Below are 21833 nucleotides of genomic sequence, written 5' to 3' on the forward strand. Positions count from 1 at the left end.
CATGAATGACTCAATGACTCCAATTTTTTTTTTTTTTTGGTTGGCTATTCTAATCTAGTTATTTCCTAACAGAAAAGAGCCGATCATGATTGTGGCTGTTATCCTAAATATTACAAAATAATTGCTTCCTTCATTGGACTCACTGTCTAATTTATCCAAACTATACTTACCGGGCACCCTGTTAATGTGGCCTGTGTGTTACGGGGGAAAGAACTTCCTTAATAGAGCCAGACAGATCTGGATTGGAAGTCTGGATCTCCGATTTACCTGTTGTGGGTACGTCAGGCAGTCAACCTCTTTGAGGTTTTTTTTTTTAAATTCTATACAATGACATCAATCTCCTATTTGGCAGGTAGATAGGAGTGTTACATGGACAATATATGAAAGGGGTAAAATGTGGTGGGTTCACAGTAGGTTGAATAAAAGTCCCTTCCCCCTACCATGACCCCACCAATTCTCTAACTGCATCTTCCTCGCTAAGGCCAGTTCTGTTTCTGAGAGACTGAAGAGGTCTCAAATAAGGTCATTTTTTTTTTTTTTTTTGAGACAGCGTCTTACCATGTCACCCTAGGTAGAGTGCCCTGGCGTCACAGCTCACAGCAACCTCAAACTCTTGGGCTTAAGCGATTCTCTTGCCTCTGCCTCCCAAGTAGCTGGGACTACAGGTGCCCACCACAACACCCAGCTATTTTTGTTAATGTTGTTGTTGTAGTTGTCATTGTTGTTTGGCAGGCCCAGGCTGGGTTGGAACCCACCAGCCCTGGTGTAGGCGCCCTAGCTGCTGAGCTACAGGTGCCGAGCCTCAAACAAGGTCATCGTGTGTAAGTTGCTTAGGATCTGGTTCATAGCCCTTGACATGATATTGCTTTCATGGCATAGGCTTCTGTGCTCTTCCCAATTTTCCCTTGCTTCCTACGAGCCTCTCCATGCTTATCTGGAGTCAGTAAATTAACAAAGGGAGGCAACAGGACAGACAATCCATAAATTCTGTACACCTGACTCTAAAGTGCATTATATGATGGGCAGCTAATCTTCCTTCCAATTCTATTTTCTCTTAGTCTAGCATAAAAAATACATTCCTGAGTACACCCTGGTTAGGTGATGGTAGCATGTGGCCAGAAGCATGCAAGGTACAGAGGGAAAATAGTCCAAAAAATTCAGCTACTGCTAATTTATCAGTAGGATCATTGCCATGTAGATAATAAAATTATGCTCCTATATTGACTATGGACAGCAGGGGAGAAAACACTTAATAAAGGCACTTTTTTTTTCTAGGCTTAGAGAAAGGTAGCTGTTACTTGCACAATTTTGTGCCTTAATTAGAGGTATTTTCATATTAAAGTTTGGCTGACTTCAGCTTCCTGATGTGACATTCAAGATTGGCGATTCAAATATACTCTAAAGTTAAAATATACTATGAGCTCTAAATGTCATCCGAGCCAGGCCTAACCTTTTCTAAACAAAAACAACTTAAGGGGAAGGGTGTGCATGTTTATTTTAGCTAAAGTGTAATCATAGGAATACTTGATTAATTTTTCTAATCGTGTTTTTCTCCAGAAGCAAAATACATGTGAAGGCAGGCCCACACACACGCATATGCCTCACTGTACGTGTGATGCAAATGTAGACACATAAGCAACCGAGGGCTCCGCAGAGCAGAGGGTAGTCAGAAGGCCTGTGGAAACCAGTCTGCCCCATGTCCAATGTGCGGGTCCCAGAGTGTCACTATCATCCCTCTTCTGGGTGCACCGCTCACCTTCTCACCAGGGGACCTTTCTTCCTTCCTGTCCGCTCCGCCCCAGCGAACAGCAGGAAGAACAGAACACAGTTTGGGATGAATGAGATTACTGACCTCCTTATCCAGGGTGAGAAAAGGTCCAGAGCCGCTGGGACCTCATCCACAAAAGTGCCAGAATAGTGACGGAGGGGCCTTCCAGAGTGGTCTGACCCTCTGAGGCTATGCCTGATAGAAACAGCAGCTTTACAGTCCCGGGTAATTTTTGCTCAGGGTTTCTATATTTGAGAAAAAGGTACATTTCTCACTTGGCCCATTGGTTTTGGGGTAGACATCCATGCGGTTCATACAACAGCTGTCACATACTGTATGTTTCCACCACGAGCTCAGCACTCACATTTCATCACAGCCACCCCGAAAGGAGGGCATAGCCACCTGCTCCCGGCCTGCGGGGAGCCACACCCGGCTAATAATGACGTGGGTGTGCTAAGTGCCCCGCCACTTGTCTCGTTTTGCCTTCAACAACAATCCTAACCCTAGGTCCACTGTAATATTATCTGGATTTTTACATATTAAAAAAATAGAGGCTTGAAGGGGACAAGTGACTTTCTCAGAGTGACAGAGCTGATAAGAAGCAGAGATCTTGGTCTATTTGTCTTTACAGGACAGGCGAGAAGGTCCCATAAGCAGTAGCTAAGTCAGTGCACACAAGTGACCAGCCAGCAGATTCACTGAGAATCTGCCCTTCTATTAACTGAACCTACTGAATTGCTCCCATCTCTTAGGATGACAAAGACTTAAGGATTTGCTCTTAGTTCTCAGAGCTCTTGTTATTCTTCAGTATTGCAATTTAGTTCCACATTGACCTGGGTAGACTTAATTTTCATTTTAAAGAAGTGTTTTTGCTTAATTTTCCTTAAATGATTTTGTTTTCCTTTTTGGAACAGGCAGGGAAGAAGCCATTGATCCTGGCCACGGAAGAAACTTTCAACCTTTAAAACAAGTCCTATTATTGAAAGAGAGAACCCCAGGCCACCTTAAATATCCAGGTGAAGCCTCACGCTGGCTTGCCTGTCCTGGAGAGAGCTTTAGGCCATCAGCACAGAGTTTCCATGCTCTGCTATGGAGCAATTCTCAAGGTTCCTCCAGACTTCTCAAAACACAAGAACAAAATTAGAAAACCCCAGGATGAAGGGTCACATGTGTAATCCTAGCATTCCGGGAGGCTGAGGTGAGGCGGGTGGATCACCTGAGCTCAGGAGTTCAAGACCAGCCCAAACAAGAGTGAGACCCTAAAAATAAAAATAGAAACAACTAGCCAGGTGTTGTGGCTGGTTCCTGTAGTCTCAGCCACCCTGGAGGTTGAGGCAAGAGAATTGCTTGAGCTCAGGAGTTTGAGGTGGCTGTGAGCTATAATGATGCCACAGCCCTCTAGGCAGGGCAACAGAATGAGACTCTGTCTCAAAGGAAAAAACAATCCAGGAGGAAATGCAGTGATTTGTTTCTCTGTCACTGCAAGTTTCCTCCCTACCACCTCTTCCTTTCAGTTCATTACTCCCCTACCCCCAAGGGCAGGGAGATCAGAACCGTCTCATCGTTCCCACAGGGCTTCTGCCACATCAAACCCCTCACAGGGATCCCTGTGCTACAGTGATCTTTGCTTAGAGATCCTTGGAAGCTGGATGTGGTTCGCAGCTTCCTGTTTCCAAAGGAGGACAAGGGGCCTGATTTATAAGAAGCGCTAATGCCATTCCTCATCCTAAGCAGTATTTCTTTGTGTTTTGTTAAAAAGTTAATACTTATTTATTTTTTGAGACAGAGTCTTACCATGTTGTCCTCAGTTGAGTGCTGTACCATCATAGCTCACAGCAACCTGAAACTCTTGGGCTTAAGCGATTCTTATGCCTCAGCCTCCCAAGTAGCTGGGACTACAGGTGCCTGCCACAATGCCCGGCTATTTTTTGTTGCAGTTGTCATTGTTGTTTAGCTGGCCCAGGCCGGGTTTGAACCCACCAGCCTCGGTGCATGTGGCTGGCGCTGTACCACTGTGCTCGGGCGCCGAGCCATAAAAAGTTAATATTTATTAAGTGTTTGTTGTATGTCAATGCCTTGCATACATTAGCTCATTTAATTCTCATAACAAACATATCAGGTAACTACCGTTAATATCCCCATTTTGAAGAGTAGAAACAGAGGCATAATTAGTAGGGATTTGAACCCAGGTACTCTGGGCCCAGAGACAGAATTCTTAGCCATTTAGGCAATTAACATGTATTAAGTATATGTTGGATGTCTGAAGCTCCATTAAGCATAAGCTATATGAAAAAAACTAACCCTTCAAAGTCATTTATGACATCATACAAATGTCAAGTCAAACAAAAGACAAGAAGTATTATTCTTTACAAGACTTCACAAAAACACCGTGAAAGCCACTGGACTCCATTCTGCAAGATTAAAGGAACAGAATGGTCTCTCCTCCGTTCACTGTGTGGGGCCTGCCTATTTTGTGACAACACTGAGCGAGTGGGGGGACTGGGAGGAGGGGCTGTGGGCTGGGCAGGTGAAGACCCCACGAGAGGAGGCAATGTCAAGTGAGTGAGATCCCACAGCTATAATGGGCCTCTTCCCTGGGAATTCTCAATCAGTCCATCTGGGCTAATGCCCAGGAATCTGTTCTGTAGAAAGCACTGAAGGTCATTCTTGTCTTCAGAAGAGTTTGGAAACACTTGGCAATTACCTCAACTTCAGTGCTGCTGCCGCCCGGACTGGCACTTTCTGAAAGGCCACTTGGAGAGCCTTTCAGACGTTCCAGAGAGGGAGGTTCACACATTCTGTGGAAATTCTGGTGGTGCTTGGGCAGCAGAGAGTCTATAAGACAGCCCAGTGACACACAGAGCCAGGCTCTTTCTCCCTAATTACTCTCAGGACCCCGGAGTCTAGGATGGGCAGGTGATCAGCCTAATTCTCTCTCCTATTGCTCAGAGCACCTCCACCTTCTAATGCCTCTAGATGGCTTGGGGCCTACATCTGGCCCACAGATGAGTGTGGTCAGCCCTTAGATGGAGATATTCCCTGGGGCTATAGGGATGAAAATTTGAAAATGACTAAGACGTGCTCCCTGAGGCTGAGTAACTATAGTCCAGCAGTTCAGCCAGAGATGGCACTTCACCACCTAACTCCCATCTAACTTGGACAGGAGTCTAAGAGAGACGTGGAGAGAGGGCCATCAAACACGGAGGAGTGAATGGCTAACCTACATAGAAACAGAAGTGACATTTGAAAGCCGAGTCTCAAATGAGCAGGAGCTCAGCAAAGGGGGAGATGGATGGGCCTCCCAGGCTCTGGTGAACGTACACTTTTCCACCTTGTGTTTCTTCTTTGGGGAAACACCCTCCCCCCCTTTGCAGTAATCCTGCTCATAGTAACGCCCCTCCCCCTTCTGTGGTAGACAGATGGCCCCAGCCTCCCAAGCAGAGCACACAATTCCCTGAGAGCCTCAGGGAGGGGTACAGGGACCAGGCCCATAGGGGAACTCTCTGGGAGTATTGCTTCTGCTATGGGAAAGCCACTCCCTCTTTCTGAAGAATTTTTGGTGCACAGAGGACCACTGGGGCTGGGAATAGCTGAAGCACTACCAACGGGGAGGGCCTGGTCAAGGATGAAGCTGGCAGGGGACGCAGAAGTGTGAGGTAGAGGACACAGGGTCTCACGGGTCATTCAGCTCCTAGACCCCCAAACTTGAAGCTTATGCCAGCCAATGAATTCTCTTTTTGTTTAAGCAAGAAAAGCTTGTGACCAAAAGTGCTCTAATAAATGGTCAGAGAAAAAAGCATTGGTAGAGGGTGGAATCCAGGAGTCATGGGAAGCCTGTGGGTGAGAAAAGGCCACTGTGGCCGAGCCCAGGATGTGTAGTGGGCTCTGGGCAGGTGGGGCTGGGGAGATTTGGAAGGGACTTGTGCTCTTTGGGAATTGAGTCATTAAGATTGTAAGTGTGAGACAGATGCAAACAGATGTGTGTGATTGGAATGGAACTCTGGTGTCAGGGTGGAAGAATGCCTGAGCCAACAGAGGCTGGACTGGGGTCCAGGGAGGAAGCCCCCAGAACTGGCTGGTGCTGAGATGACAAGGCCTCTTGTCCTCTGAAAGCCTGGAAACCAAGAGGCAGTGTTGAGAGGAATTGAGGAGGGAGAGGAATCAGAGCTCAGCGAGAGTGCTCTGAAGGGCAGGCTCTGAATTCAGCACACCCAGCTCAGGATTCTATTTGCTACTCCTAACAGCTGTGGCCTGGGATCTTACTTAACCTCTGTAAGGCTCAGCTTCTGCATCTGTACAGTGGCAGCAATAATAGTGCACACTTCACAGGGCTGTGGGGATTAAAGGCAGCTAACGTAGGTGTGAGCCCTTAGCACAGTGTTTGGCACAAAGCAACACTCAGTAAATGACAGCCGTTGTGTGGAGGATGCAGAAGAAAGAACATTTAGGATGTCCCTAAAATCCCTAACTTTGAGAATTTGGGCAAAAGCTGATGACATTCACCAGGATAGGAAATGCAGGAAGAGCAAAGGTTTTTATGGGGAGGGAAAACATAAATTTGATTTTTTGGATTGTGTTGAATCTGATGTGTTTGTAGAACCTGGGAGCAAGAGTGTCCAGCAGGCGGTGGGACCTTCGAACTAAAAGTTCAGTGGAATACGCTGGCCACCGATGGTCATTGAAGCAGTGGCTGACCGGAGAGGGTTAAGGACAGACATGGGTGCTTTCAGGAATACAAGCAGGGAGGAACCAGCCAAGGAGGAGTCAGGGAGCGGTTGGCAGGTAGGAGACATGAGGAGGGGACCAGCTTTACACATGGCTAAGCTGTCAGAGGACAAGATCTATTCAATGGTTATGAGAATTCTTGTTTCTTCACAGGGGGAAATGAAAGCTTACACTCAAGACCTACTTGACTTGCTAAAGGATCTCTGGCCCCACCCATGGGATGTCTTCAAGGGCTCACCATGGCCCTTGGGTGCTCTTACCTCCAGGTAACGGTTAACCAGGTGTAGGGTGCGATCTGTGATGTTAAATATGTCCCTCCAGTCGAAATTGACCATGTCATCATCCCGGCTCTCTCGAGGACCGGTATAGAGGAAGTTTAAAATGGCTTCGGCAGTGATACCTTCTTCACCAAGCTGTCTATTCAAAAAGTCTTTTACTGCTGAGTTTCCCAGCATGTCCTTGGGAAGAAGAAATACAGTCATAGCTTAGAAACTCCATAGGATTTTTTGTCTTGTTCTTAAGGCATTTTAATTTTTAATGGTTAGGGGTAGAGATTCCATGTCTTTCTAAAATGCTAGTGGGTTTCCTTCCTCTAGAAGACATGCCTATCTACCTTATTTCCCCAATATCTGAGTCTTTCTAACAGAGGAAAGACATGTATGGGGCAAGAGAGGGAGGCTTAGAAAAAGGTATACAGGAAGCCTTCTTTTTCTTATGGATTTTTGTGTTTTCTTTTCATCATTCCTGCTATCCAGGATTCTTTAAATGGCTCTATGAAGCTGGAAATGAGACCAGAGAACAACCAACCATCTTTGCAGTTACAGAGCTGGCCCCTTGGGAGATGCCCATTTGAATCTGAGGCTCTCAAATGAATTTATAAAAGCCAGAAACTCCAGGAAGCCACTGGTCCAGGAGACCCCTTCCAGCCCTCACCTAGAATTCAGGAAACAGACTTCTGCCCAAAGTCAGTCCTTCCATTTGGTAATAGCTTCTGGAACTAGGGCCTTTGGACCTGGCTTATTATATTTTCATCTAACTGTAGTGGTGGTTAGCTTTTTCACAAGTAAAGGAAACAAATGGAACTTTCCCGGCACTTCTCCTCCCCTCTCTTCCCCGCCCTGCAACCCGTCCGTACTCTGAGCATGGTCATCTGTGTGCTCTTGTCAAAGAAGTACCATATCTGGGGCCCGACTTCTTCCCAGGCTTTGAGCAACTTCCTGGCCCGTTCCAGCTCCTCAAAAGTTGAGTTGGCCTAAAACCAGACAGAGACAGACACAAGAACAGGGAGAGAGAAGTGAGGGAACCTCCAGTTGCGTCTGTCCTCCCCTCCCTTCTTGTTAGTGAAAGGCTTTTCAAGGAAGCCTTTTTATTTTTTCAGTCTGCTGACATTTCCCAGAACAGTCTGCCATTTCCAGGCTCCTGGACGGACAACACCTAAGTTCTCGGTGTCTCAGAGGTACATGTAATATTGATGATGTTATTGTCTCAGAAACTCATTAAATCTAGTTTTGAGCTGCCTATGAACAAAGGCTCTTCCTCCCTTCCTCCCTATCTTTGCCTGTTCCTGGTAGCCAGGATTCAGAGAATTGCGAACCCTTCCATTAGGGATATAATTCAAGCAGTGGGACAGAAAACCTCATTGTAGGCTGCAGTCGAGAGGGAGGGCCCGGGCAGGGGCACTGGAGCAAAGCATTCCAGCGATGACTGCGGGTGGGGGAGGAAACCCGAGAATCCACTTAGCAAAACACAACATGAGACTCGCTGCCAGGAGGGCACATTAAAAAATATACACGCGCACACACACAGCATTCTCCTGGGAGGTCCAAGGTGCAAGGGCAAGACCAGCTGGGATCTTACATTTTTCAGTATCCTTCGTGCCGCAGGGGAATTGGGAGTAAAGAGGATTTTTCCCATCACCAAAGGCTTTGCTGCCCTCCAGGCTATTTTGGTTAAAGGGTTTGACTCCAGGCTGTGGGTCAAGGCATTACAAAAGGATGCTACCAGGAGAGAAGGGAGAGATGTTATAGAAACTTCCCGTTGCTGGTAACGAGTCATTAGTGTATCACGTGTCTCATTCAACTCCATGCTGAGGATTTGAAGAATAACCTCAATTAATAGGCTGTACCCCACCAATAACAAGCTCATCATTAGCAACAAAATGCCATAGTTCCTCTTCATAATGGCCTCATCAGAGAAACAAAGGGCGGGGCTTGCCCTGTGGGTTATTCTGCTTTGGAAGAAGGAGGCTAAGAAGCCTGCTTGTGAGTATGGCAAGGAACAGAGGCCACTCTCAGATGAAAGAGACTGACAGGCCGAGCAAGGCCCCCCTCCAATCCCAGATTGAGCCTCAGAATTTCCCTTCAATTAGCTGCTTAACTTCTCAGGGGCAACAACTTGGGGTATGTCCCTTGCTGCCTCTTTTAACCTTTAACTAGAGGGTCACGCAGTGGCAGTCCCGCCCCTTCCTCCTTTACCTCGCAGGAGTCCCCCCAGATAGTGAAAGGTAGGGAAGCTCACTGCCCAGGGACTTGCCGCTTGGAACACAACTCAGCACCACACACAGGTTTTCACTGCACTGTTTGTAAACACATCCCACCAGCTGGGTTTACTGCCCGGCCCTCCTGACCTGGGCTTGCCACTCTGGGCTGCTTCCTCATTTGTCATTCTTCTCTTCCTCTAGGACTTAACCCCAGTTCAATTACATCAGCGGGAAATGTCCCCTCTGTTCCCTTTCCAAGTGGGCCTCAGATCTTGCCCTGGCTCACGCCTGGAATCTTTATGAACACTGCCCCCTTTCCACATGAGGAAGTGGACTTCTGGGATCAATGTCTTTGCCCCCAGGCCACTCATAAGACCAAGGATTGGTTTCACTCAGAAGTGTTAAACCATCAGCTAAGCAACATCACAGGCTAGTTTGCATTCGGGATTCAGAAAACGTACTTGTTCTTTTGTCATAAGAATAGATAGGGTCCTTCCTTGCGGAGTCGATCCCCAGGAAGGCCTTGTAGTTATTGTCTTCATACCAGTTGAAGGAGAACACCCGGGAGCCACCTCCCTCTGGGTACCCACACAGGAGGTCTGAGAGGATGCTCGCCAGCTGTGGGAAGGTCTCTGGGCCGCCATTCTGCATGAGGGGTCTGGCCACCCACAGCAAGTCTTGAACACTTGGCCGGCGGATAAACTAGGGCAAGGCAAAGGCATCGGGTTATTTTAAGGCAGCCAAGAACCATAATCTACTGTGAAGACAGAGTTCCAAAATCTGGGGAGTCTTCTGTAAATATGTTTGACATCAACATTTAAAAGAAAACATCCATATTCTCAACGATCTTTCATCCAGCTGCGAAAAAGAAAAAAACAACACCTATTACCATCACTCAGGCACTAGAAGAAGACTAGCATGAGCCTGAAAGCAAATCCAAGCGCCAACTCCCAAACACTTTCATATCGCCTCTGTTCTCCTAGTTCCCTTTATTGGATTTCTTTGGAAATGTGTTCTCAGGGAAATGCAAAGAATATTTTTCTGCAAAGCGGTTCTATTATCTTGCCAAGATGAGGGATACTGGGAAAAAATTGGGAAATCATGGGGAAATGGCTCTGTTCTAGAAAGAAAAGGTCAGAATACATGCCTCTGGCCAAATAGTTTATTTATTTATTTTTTTATGAAGACATATTCACATTTACTTATTTTTATATTTTTGCCCTCAGTAGAGTGCTGTGGCATCATAGCTCACAGCAACCTCAAACTCCTGGGCTTAAGTGATTCTCTTGCCTCAGCCTCCCAAGTAGCTGGGACTACAGGTGCCTGCTACAATGCCTGGCTATTTTTAGAGACAAGGTCTCATTCTGGCTCAGGCTGGTCTCAAACCTATGAGTTCAGGCAATCCACCTACCTCGGCCTCCCAAGTTCTGGGAATACAGGCATGAGCCACCACGCCGGCCCTAGCCAAATAGTTGAGAATTTAATTCCTCATATTTGGAACATTATCCTCTTACTAGCTTAGTTTTACCAAATGTGCATTCTTCCATTTTCCTGAAATGTGTGGTTTATGGTTTCCTTTGTGCCCATGTGTGCACACGAGCACGTGTGTGTGTGTGTGTGTGTTTAAACACTAGCACATATAGAACAGATGAAGTCTCCATTCTTGGAAAAACATGTTTTAAGTTCTGTGCCATCTCAGAGGCTGGTGGCCTTTTCCTGTCCAGGTGGGTGCCCATGCCATCGGCTGGCCTCATCTTTCAAGGTAGATCAGTAATGCCAAGAACTCAGGGGAGGGCTGCTGGAGTTGCCAGCACCTTGGCTCCTATGATGCCATTTGGCTTTGCTTTAGGGGAAAATGCAAAATAAAAATAATGCTGCTTTCATTCCCCGAACACACCTTATTCTTCACTTTCAAAAGCACTTGAGAATTTATAAAACCATTAGAATTCAATCAGGTGAGACTGAAAAGAGTTCTCCCACTGGGATAAGCAATGTTTACCTGTCATGCCTCTCTTTGTCCACATGCCAACACTTGCCCTCTGAAACTGACAAGCGCCAGGTAGAATCCACACCATGAGTCATGCCTATAATCATAGTCTACGCTTCAATAAAAAAGTCAGAATCCCAACTTGCTTCAACCACAGTGAGTCTGATGACAGTCTTGTAAGGGGTTATTACATAAGGGGTTATTCTTATGTTGCTCATTTAGTGAAAGCACTCAGAAATGAAGAGGCTGTTCCAGGGTCAGATGGTCTAGTATCCACTAATACAAACTGGGCCCTCTGCTTCAACCTAGTTCCCAAATGATTAGACTTGCTATCTAGACAGTCAAGAAATGTCTGGAACTCCCACTCAGAATGAGGAGGGTTGATATGCTTTGAGGGTTTTTTACATTCTCCATCAACTTCAACTTTATTATACTGATAGGAATTTTTTAAATGCTATGAAGAAAAGAATGTTAAGCAGAGACTCCCACTGCAGCAGGTGGTCATCAGTACAATGGGCCTTCTCTGACTTCCTCAAACAGCAGTGCTCATACACTGCCAAGTTTAGCTTCATTTTATAAAGACAGACTGCAACCATGCAATTTCCTAGGATGGTTGAGCCCAAGACGGTTGGGAATAGTGAAGGGGAAAAATGCTGGGGGAAAAATTATGTTTCACCTCTTGCCCCCCATGCATGATACTCATCACACCTGAAAGAATTGCTTTTTTTTATAACCTCTCTCTTTCCAATTGGAGGAATGAGTGACCACATCAACCAGTTGATTCTTATATCCCCAGCACCTCTCTTCTATGGAGTGGAGGAAATTGAGTTATCTATGGGAAAAGACTTAAGCAACAAGATGCTAATTACATGTGCAACTTTTACAAAATGACAGAAAAACTCAATTATTTTCTTTATAATGAAATGAGTCAACATAGATAAAGGACTTTGAGCAGTGCCTGTAAGCACTATAGAGGTATAAGCTATTGTCATCCGAGCTACATACCGTAGAACTTCTGTACGTTGACCACCCAAGGGACTATTGCAAACTGGTCCACATATGGAGATGGTCCATAAAAGGAACAAGGCCTACTCTACTGATACGTACATGTGGTGCATGTCCAGTCTATGGAGATTAGGTCAACCTAAGGAGGTCGGCAATGTAGGGAGGTGTCAGCTATGGAGGTTCTACTGTGTGTATATGGACTTTAAGACCTCAGTGTTGTGAAGACTTAGATTAAATTGTAAGTCCTCTGAGATTTGTTCCACACCAGGTTAGTTGCTTATTTTCAGTAGCATTTCTTTCTTAGTGTGAAATCAGAAGGCTGGTTCCTTTCTTTTTGCCTCCTGCCCAAGAGCACAGGCAATTTGGGATAGGAACAGGTGCTTCAAAATCGCTACACAGAAAAGTCAAATGTGTTTCTCCTTGAGCAAGCTTGAGATGCAATTAAATTATTATTTGATGTAGTAAGTATGATAAAATGGTGGAAAGACATAACGAAATTATAATCACTCCCATCAGGCTGCTCACCTCTTGAATTCTCGGTGACACGTCGGATAATATTCTTCCCCAGGACCTCAGATTAATACCTTTAGAACTGCTGTCAAGGAGTGTAGGAAGCTGAAATTGAATGGAAAAATATATTTATAATATACATATATGTTTGTAGTCATATACACATGCAGACACATTCTGATGTCCTGTATGCTTGAAAACATCCCCTCCCTTCTTTCTGGTGGCAGGACCTTTTCTGCAAGGTTGCTTTCAGAAACAAAGTTATTTAACTGAGAAAATCAAAGGCGCTTGCTTCAAGTCGCCCTGCTAAGTTTGTCAATCAAAAATAAATTTGTGGTTACGTTAAATACACCAAAGCGATCCCAACTGCTGGTTTAGTGACACCAAGCAAGACTTCCAGAGGGAGAAAAACAAAGCATAGCACGGACTGTGAAGAGGGCTGTGGGCCCGGAGTGCCCATCAGGTCCCAGTGGAGCTTTGTGGACATGAAAGCTTCCACATCCTTGTTCACATCGTTTTCTTTTTGTGTCTCTTTCAGACAGGTTGTGCCTCTTCTTCTGTTCCATGCTACTCTCTCAGGGGACATTTGGCTCCTGGCAGCACCTTTGTTTTAAGGTTGTAGCTGGCAGGAGTCAGGGAGATATTCCCTTGTAGAATCTCCAGTTCACAGCAGGGTTCTGGTAACCCCAGCCCCCTGCAACAGCTCAAAACCGTCCATGCCTGTTCCACCTAAGTAGGGAGCGTGGAAGCCCACAGGTTTGCTGCTTCCAACCCCAGAGCCTGATGGGAACATTTTGCTTTCTGGAAACCAAGTTCAACTCCTGCTTAACTTCATTCTCCATGTTTCAAAGCTGATTGAATGACTACTCCAGTAAGGGTCTTTTAGGACAGAGTTCTAAGTTTTAAGACAGTTTCCCAACTCCAGCGTGCCTCTTGAGCAGGTTTAGAATGGGTCCCAGGCATCTGCATTTTATCAAGCTTGAGGGATAAGCCTCAGCTCTTTAACAGAGAGGTTGTCCTAAATGACCAACACAATGCTTTGTTATGTGTGAGCGATGTTGTCTTAAATGACCAATGAAAGGCTTTGTTACATGTGAGCGATGCAAAACAGCTGGGAAGGAATTCCAGAGGAAAGCTCAGCAGAGCCACCATTGAAACCATCCCACTGAGAAGCATCTTCCCTCTAACCTGAGCACTGAGCCTGGGCATTGTCTTGCCAGGACATCTTTTAAACACCTTGGAAATAGTGTCGTTGTACACCGGACAAGCACTGTACTTCCTGCTTTTCCCGTGGGAGGGTAGGACTGAGAAGGGTGGGTAGGAAAGAAGGAAGCAAGGAGGTGAAAACGCGTGCCACGGGCAAGTCACCACTAATTCCGCTGGCCCCCTGCTGACCACCTCACCAACGTTAGAGGTGAAAAGGGACCCAAGGCGTATATCCCGTGTAAGATGCCATGTGCGGATTTTGATTGTGATCTGAACAAACTTGCTGTAACAATTGGGGGAAAGTGGACAGGGACCAGGTATTAGATAATATTAAGGAATTAAATAGTTACTTTTGTTGGGTGTGATCACAGCCTTGTGATTGTGTGAAAACAAAGAAGTGCTTACGTGTTAGAGACACACAGAGAAGTGTAGAAGGTGAAATGATACGTTATCTGCGGTTTGCTTCAAAAAACTTTAGAAAACGAGAGTGGAGAACTGTTCAAATAGCCAAACACCAATAGTAATTGAAGGTAGGTGACGAGTTCATGGGAGTTCATGATATTATTCACTCTACTTTTATACTCATTTCTATAATACCAAAAAAAGATCGTGTGTGTGCAAAAACAAATAAATTACCGAATGAATAGATATTAAGAAATACTCCCCTTATCGTTCGTTTTTCTTCCCCAGTAGGACTGCCTTTGCTCACTTCTCTCCTGGAATATTTCTTTCTTTTTTTTTTTTTAATGACATTTGTTTATTTGTTTTAGAGTTAACTATATCTTTTTTTTTTTTTTTTTTTGGTTTTTGGCCGGGGCTGGGTTTGAACCCGCCACCTCCGGCATATGGGACCAGCGCCCTACTCCTTGAGCCACAGGCGCCACCCTCTCCTGGAATATTTCATCAAAGTAGTCTTCTGGCTGGTCCCTGGGCCTCTAGGCCCTTCCTTTCCAATGCATCTTCCTCATTGGGGCCTGAGTTGCTGGTCAGTCCAGTCTAATCACACTGTTTCCGCTGCTCAAACGTCTTCCCTGGCTCCCTATGTCTCCAGAGAATATCAACACCAGGCCTCGACACCCACGGCCTCTCCTGTGCTGGGGGGTGGCTCCCTCTCTAGCCTTCTTCCCTGTGTCTCTCTGCCACACCTGGCTTCTTCCCACCTCCCTCACATGCCCTCTGGCTCCACGCTCCATTTCCCCCAAGTCTTCTCTGTTTGGCAAACTTCTGCTCATCCCTCAAGTTTCATTCTAGCACCACCACCTATGTGAAAGATGGCTGTCCCCCAAGGAGACTCAGATGCTCCTTGCCCTATTAGATTCATTTCTTTCTGGACATGCCTCACCATTGTTAATTATTCTTTTATTTTCTTGGCCTCTGTCTCTCTTGTTAGACTCTCAGTCTCATGTAAGGCAGAGATTGTATCTGTGTGCTGCACACACGGTAGACACTTGGTAGTCAATGAATGATTGAATGTTCTTACTACAGCAATAAGCAGATGGCTCATAATTGTTTATATACCTGATACTCCACAGGCTCTAGAGTCACTCTGATCTCAAGATGCCATCCCACATCAAATGAAGATAGAGGAAAGTACCTATGTCTCCCTTCATGTTTCTATGTGTATATCTGTGTCTATAGGGATGTATAATTTTTAAGCTTCTTAATTTTACTTTTGAAATTATTTGGTTTTGAGCAACTCATTTACTGAATGCTCTGCTACGATTTCTCAGCAATCATTGTGAATACCTAAGAATGTTCTGAAATTGAGAAAACTTGAACTGCAAACTGATATTTGAATCTCACAGTCATTTAACATTTTTAGTAGGTTCCTGGAGACAGAGACTTTAAGCAAAACTACATGAAACAAAACCAACTTTGCCATCGGCTAATTGATGCAAAGGAGAGTTAAGTTCTATGGCATATTTCTGGTCACAAAAATATCATCAAACTTCAAAATAAAGACCAAAACACTTCTAATATTAAACATTGAAATAAAAGTGCATTTAAGAAAGAATAAATATAAATAAGATAATTATTTACCCAGTTCAGGATTGTGGGTGGTCAGGGCCTCTCCAGAAGCTCAGGGGACAAGGGAGAACCCCCAGGTTGGACGCCATTCATTGCAGGGCTCACGCGTTCTCTTAAGTTGCCATATCCATTCATCCCAGAAATGAATATGGCAACTTAAGAGAACCCGTGAGCTGCGATGAATGGCGTCCAGCCTGGGGAGCCTCCCATGCTCACCTGCACTGCAACCATGTAGACACCCCAATTCACCTAAGGTGAACATCTTTGGGATGTGGTAGGAAACCAGAGGAAACCCCACAAGAACATGGGAAAAACACCACACAAACTGTGGCCCTGGACAGGAATCGATTTCTTTCCTCCTCAATGTTATAACAAAACCACGTTGAACAAAATGACAGTATTCTGGGATCTGCTCACTAAATTTAAGAAAGAAGTTGAGTAACATTACCTTCCTTAGATATTCAATTTAATGTTTATTGATTATACTTTCAAGTCTTTTTTCTTTGTATTTTGGAGCCGCACATTTTTCACCTTCATGTCTCAAATATTTTTATAGGCTTCCACAAAGCTTGTGGCCCTTAGACACAATGCCTGTGACTTTGGCTCACCCACCCCAAACCACCTCACCTTCGCTCCACCCCACTGGCCAGAGTCCACTCCGTGAAACCACCTCACCTTCTCCAGAAAACCTTCCCCCATCACCATGCTGGTCCTGTCCTCTTTACCCACAGCCTAGGTGCCCCTGCTAGCTGCTCTTATAATTCTTTGTGCATTTATTTATCACTTTTATTTTGGCTTTTTTTTTTTTTTTGAGACAGTTTCATTCTATTTCCCTGGGTAGAGTACTGTGGCATCATCATAGCTCACAGCAACTTCAATCTCTTGGATTCAAGAGAGCTTCCGCCTCTTGAGTAGCTGGGACTATAGGTGCCCAGGACTATGCCCAGCTAGTTTTTCTATTTTTAATAGAGACAGGGTTTTTCTCTTGGTCAGGCTGACCTGGAACTCCTGAGCTCAAGCATCTACCTGCCTTGGCCTCCCAGAGTGCTGGGATTACAGGCATGAGCCACCGTGCCCAGCTGTGCTATTAGTTTTTAGTTATCTGTACTCTGTAAACTCATTAAACATAGAGACAGGCTTAATTTTATTTTTACATCTTCAAGGGATGATACACAGTAGGTGCTCAACAGATGTGTGTTATAACAATTAATGAGCAAATAAACTATAATCTAGTAGAAAAGAGATAACAGCCCACTGCAGTTTTATGTTCCTTGAGAGACCCCTCTACCTGGTGGCATAACAGCGACTTACAGGGAGGGAACAGTTAGGAACAGTTAGCTCCACCTGGGGACGGGGAGGGAGGGTGATACTTGAGCAGATGTTTGTAAAGAGAAAGGCTGATGATTGCAAGGGTGAGGGTGGGTGGAAGGGGAGGGCCAGAAATTCCAGTTGGAGGGAGGTACGTGAGGAGAGTCAGCAGGCCAGAGTGACTAGAAAGATAGCCAGATAAGAACAGGACCGGGAATTTGGGGGAGAATAGGAGAAACAATAGTTCAAGATGTATTTTTGTGTCTGGTCAATATTTCTTTTTCAATCTTGTTAATAATCTAATAATATTCATCAATCAAACATTTACTAAGCTGCAGCTGTGTGCATGGGAGTGAGCAGTCACTCCCTTCCTTGCTCTTTGCAGTGGAGATGGTGGAGAATGCGGGCCTTGTCTTCACACCTTTGTTGGCACATCTCTGAGCAGTGCTTGAACCCTAGGGAGCCTTCCATGTGTATCTGTTCATAACTGTCTGGCCCAGGTTGCCATAAATTATAAAATAACTTTCCCAAGGCTCTCCTCTCCCCTTGGTTCCCTCTACGACTATTTATTCAAATTCACATGAATTGTTTGTGCCAAAAGAACCGGAAGAAGACTGTACGTTTATTTGAATGGAAATGTGAAAACATTTCTGGAAAAAAGGTCACAGATTAAAATGGCAAGTGTCACCATGCGCGTACACACACACACACACACACACACACTCACACACACCAGTGCTTCCTATACCCAGCAAGTTGTCTCATTTCCCAAGTAACAAATAACCCTTCCATGTCATGGCTGGGCTCAGCACTGCCAACCCAAGTTCAAGGTCTGATTAGACCTCTCCAGGAAGACTGGATATACAGATAGGGCTATGGGTGGGATATGTCTCTATGAACTGAGGTTGGTCTCAGAGGTCCCTGGGTTTTAGTCATCTTCTTAGCTAACAGCAAAGAAGATTTTGGCTCTAAGAAGCCCCTGTTCTCAGATCAAAACATGTCCTAACTTTGGGACTGTGTAATATTTTTTCTTTGTCCTTTGCAGAACAAAGCATACTCTCTTAAAAATTATGTTTGAGCCATATTTGCTGATGCTTTGGATCTAATGGGTTAACAATAGAGGCCAGTAAGCTTTACTGTACATGAAACGTCTTACCAGTTGAAGTTTTGTTTCTTGACTGTGATTGAAAAAGGACACTCTGGAAGCGGTATTAATTTGTAAGTTGAGGCTAGACCTAACACAAAGGTAAGTAAGTTAAAAGTGTCTTTATGGGGAAGACATGGCCTCTGGAAGCTAGTGGAAGGTTCAGAAGTGAGAAATGAGCTGTAGTCTTGAAAGAACCCAGAGCGGAGGTGAAAAGCAGCAGAAGAGGTGGTCAGACCGTGCAGGGCTGAGCCACAGGAAACCCACATTTATCCGGGAGGGAAGTTGTTGCTAGGCAACTGGGAGAATGTGGATTTGAAGCATGTTTGTCACAACCTGACAGTTGTTAAGCATCAGATGAAAAGAGAGGAAACCAGCTTCAGTGATGAGGGGGCAACCAGGAGGGGACACCCTGCGTGCTAGGAAATGCGTCATGAGTAGAGAATTCAGACTCAGTTACTGGGTGGGGGTGGGGGTGGAGGGGGCACATGCCAAACTGTCTCTACCAGGAGGTCACAGAGACGTGCTGTCTCCCAGGACTGGAGGGAGCTGAGTGTCTGAGCTTGGGGGTGGGCTCTGGGGTATGTGAACAGACAAGTTACAGGACTCTGGCTTACCAGAAACTAGGCCTTTTTCTCTCTGCCTCAGTATCTGTGGTTAATGAAAGCAAAACTGAGCTTGGAATCTAGGGGCGTCAAAAGGTCACTCCTTGACTCAGCCTTCCTCCTAGTCTGAGGTCAAAGGAAGCAGGATCTGAGGGAGCAAAGGGGCCCTGAAAAGTGGTTGTGTTCCTCCTCTGGTAAGAGCAAAAGACTTTTTGTTTCAAACTATGTTTCCGTCTCTTCCCTAATGTGAGTTTCACTGCAGTGGGGAGGCTGAGATCCCTATAAAGGACAGCCAGTCAGGTGCCTGTGTAGAGCCAACGGAGTCTCTTGGGACTTGGGACATCCCCCTGGGTCCTCACTCAGTGAGATGCTGATTACTTCAACAAGAGAGTTGAGGCAGAGTCTGTGGTTATATTGAGATCTCTAAGAAAACGTTGCCTATTAGTGGTAGGTAAAAAGAAATTTTAACCAAAAGCTCTTAACCTGGCATCTGGCTTCAGTGGCTCATCTACCCCCCACCTGGGAGGTCTGCACTGTCATTAGATTCTCAAAGGTCATCCTAATCCCTAAAAAGTTTAGGAGCTACTGTTCTGTAGAGAAGAAAAATATCGGAAGACAAATATTTCTTGAAACCCATTTACTCTGGAGAGACTCTTATGCTCACACACCTGCACACGTGGTGGGTGACCAATCTGCACTCACGGTACAAAGGCCAAGACCTCAGCACCCATTATCCCAAATAGCAGCCTTCCCAGGGGCCTGCTTGTGTCCTTGTGACTTTAAGTTTTGACTTCTCAGTATTTCTTTCTTTGTAAATCCATCAAAACAACACCCGACCTGTCCTGTCCATGCTGCATCCCTGGAGCCTCCCAGAAACCGATGTAGGCAAATGACAATCAGGCCAGTAGGTCTAAAGTCGGAGTCCATGAAAGCTTCTCTTTTCCATTTATTGATTTCTTCTTTACTGAAATTCATTCACCCAAGAGAATTTTGATTGTAATAGGCACAGATTTTTTTTTAGATAGTGGCAGAACAAATACTAATGCTGTAAGTCAAATATACTTCTTGTGGTTTAGCATTTTTCAAAAAAAAGTAGTTTTTTTCTATTTTCTGACTTAAGTTTTGTTTCCCTCCCAACAGTTCTGCTGCTTTCAGGTGGTGCCAAAACACTCAGGCATCGCCTTCCCTCCCAAACCCTCACACAGAAGAGGGAGAAAGTTGACAATCCAGCGATTTAGAAATCGAAAGAGGAAATCATGAGGTTGAGTTATTAACAGGACCTCATTGTAAAACCCTGGAGGCTCGGGGGCTTTCCCAGAGCCTCTTGACACCGCCATCTCCATCCGCAAATTGAAGCACATAGCTGAAATTTAACAAACTGCAATGAATGACCCAGAGAGTGGGACCCAGGACTGGCTCTCCATGGACAGGGACAGTCCACCCACGCATATCCCCAGCAACTCAGGTATGCAGGGAGCAAAGCCAAGAACGACACAGGACATTGACAGGAACATGCAGTCAGGACCCCAGGACCAGACCTTTCCCTTCCCTGGAACTCAAGGTTCAGCCACCCCTTAGCCAAAGAGAGGTAGGTGAAATCAAGTCAGAAAAGCAAAAACCACAATAGAGTAGTAGCCGAGGGAAGGGAGAGAAAGCTGAATCATGGGCACTGGAAGCTTTCACAAAGGGGAAAACTGTGAGCCAAAAGGCCGGGGAGGCCAAATTTCCTCCATCAACATCCTCTGAGAAGGGGGGAAGGCGGCAAACTCAGATTTCCCAGCACCATGGCAGGCCTTGGCACCCGCCTCGGTTCTCCTGCCGAACTTCCACAAATAAACATTCAAAGCAGAAGGGACAGATTTGCTTCTCAGCAAGATTTCAAAGCTGTGCACCAGAGACAGAGAGAAAACAGGAAGGATTGCAGAGGGGAGAGGGGAGGAGGGAGGCGGAGGAGGGGTGGGAGGGCCATGCTGCCTTGGGCCAAATCAGATGGGAAACCTCCCAGCCCCTCACCCGAAACTGACACTCCATTTTTTTACGAGGTGCAAAACATTTCAGGTAGTGTTGGCAGTAATGATACCTTGGGCCCAAGGCTGAGCTTCTGGGTTTCAAGCTGGGGGTGTTGAGCCTGAAAAGGCTACAGGTGAAGACAAGCTCCTTCAAACTGTCTCAGCTGAGGTGAAAGCAGGAGGCACTGAACTTCCTTAGAGAAAATCCAGTCACCTGGCTTCTTGTGTCTTCTCAGCCCACCAAGGTCACCAATTTGTGTGTGCCCACACTTGCAAGTGAACTTGTGCAGTGGTGTGTGGATGGTGTGAGTGTGTGTGGGGGGATAGATGGGGTGGAGTAATGACGTGGGGACAGTATTTGGATTATTCGAGGATGACAACACTCACTTCTGATCTCCAAGGAACTGAGGAAAACACAGCTGGTCTCAGTTGGTGCTAACCTCACAACCCCCTCTCCGATTCTCTGAGCCCCGCAGGTTCCCGGGCCTGGGAGGTTGCACCCACACTCCCAGCTCCTTACACAACAGGGCAGGTGCTGTCACAGTGGTTTACTGAGATTTTTCCCTCTTTCTTCATTAAGGAGAACTGATTTGGTATTTAATACAACCTTATTTACTCACTGGCCCACGTGCCTATGGGAAACAGCCTGGGACAGAAGGCACGGCCTCCTGCACGCAGCTCGGTGTGGCTGCTGGCCAGCCAGCTGCAATAACAGCCGTGTCCCTGCCCTCTCAGCCGGCCAGCTCCACTCAGAGGGTCGGAGGGTCTTTCCTAAGCCTTCCTGTGCCTGCCTCAGGCTTGTTTTTCTACAAATGCAAATAGGATGGGTACAGGAGCAATAAATTCAAAGCCCATTTAAATGCCTGCAATTTCTTTTAGATTTTTTTGTTAGTGTATCTTTTTAAAAACATAGTCTGTTTGTAAAAGCACATTTCAAGGGCACCCGAAGACTAGACAGAGTGTTTGTCTTCTTTGCTTGGGGGCCTGTGTCCTGCTTTGGTTAGGTCTTTTGCCACAGAAACAGAAACAGGAGTGCGAGGACAGCAAGGAGGCATAGTC

General features: G+C 45.8%; 1 protein-coding gene across 2 annotated transcripts in view; it reads right to left on the reverse strand.

The window, feature by feature from the left end:
* ABCA4 (ATP binding cassette subfamily A member 4) overlaps window positions 1-21833 on the reverse strand; it is a 127422-nt gene that overhangs the window by 83968 nt on the left and 21621 nt on the right. For both annotated transcript variants that reach the window (XM_053591519.1, XM_053591518.1), the window contains 5 exons: window positions 12490-12579; window positions 9434-9674; window positions 8351-8490; window positions 7629-7745; window positions 6754-6951 (listed from right to left, as the gene is read on the reverse strand). In XM_053591519.1, coding sequence (XP_053447494.1) covers window positions 6754-6951; window positions 7629-7745; window positions 8351-8490; window positions 9434-9674; window positions 12490-12579 — 786 coding nt within the window. The remainder of the gene's footprint in view (window positions 1-6753; window positions 6952-7628; window positions 7746-8350; window positions 8491-9433; window positions 9675-12489; window positions 12580-21833) is intronic.

The sequence above is a fragment of the Nycticebus coucang genome, chromosome 5 (genome assembly GCF_027406575.1).
Source record: "Nycticebus coucang isolate mNycCou1 chromosome 5, mNycCou1.pri, whole genome shotgun sequence".
Classification (NCBI taxonomy): Eukaryota; Metazoa; Chordata; class Mammalia; order Primates; family Lorisidae; genus Nycticebus; species Nycticebus coucang.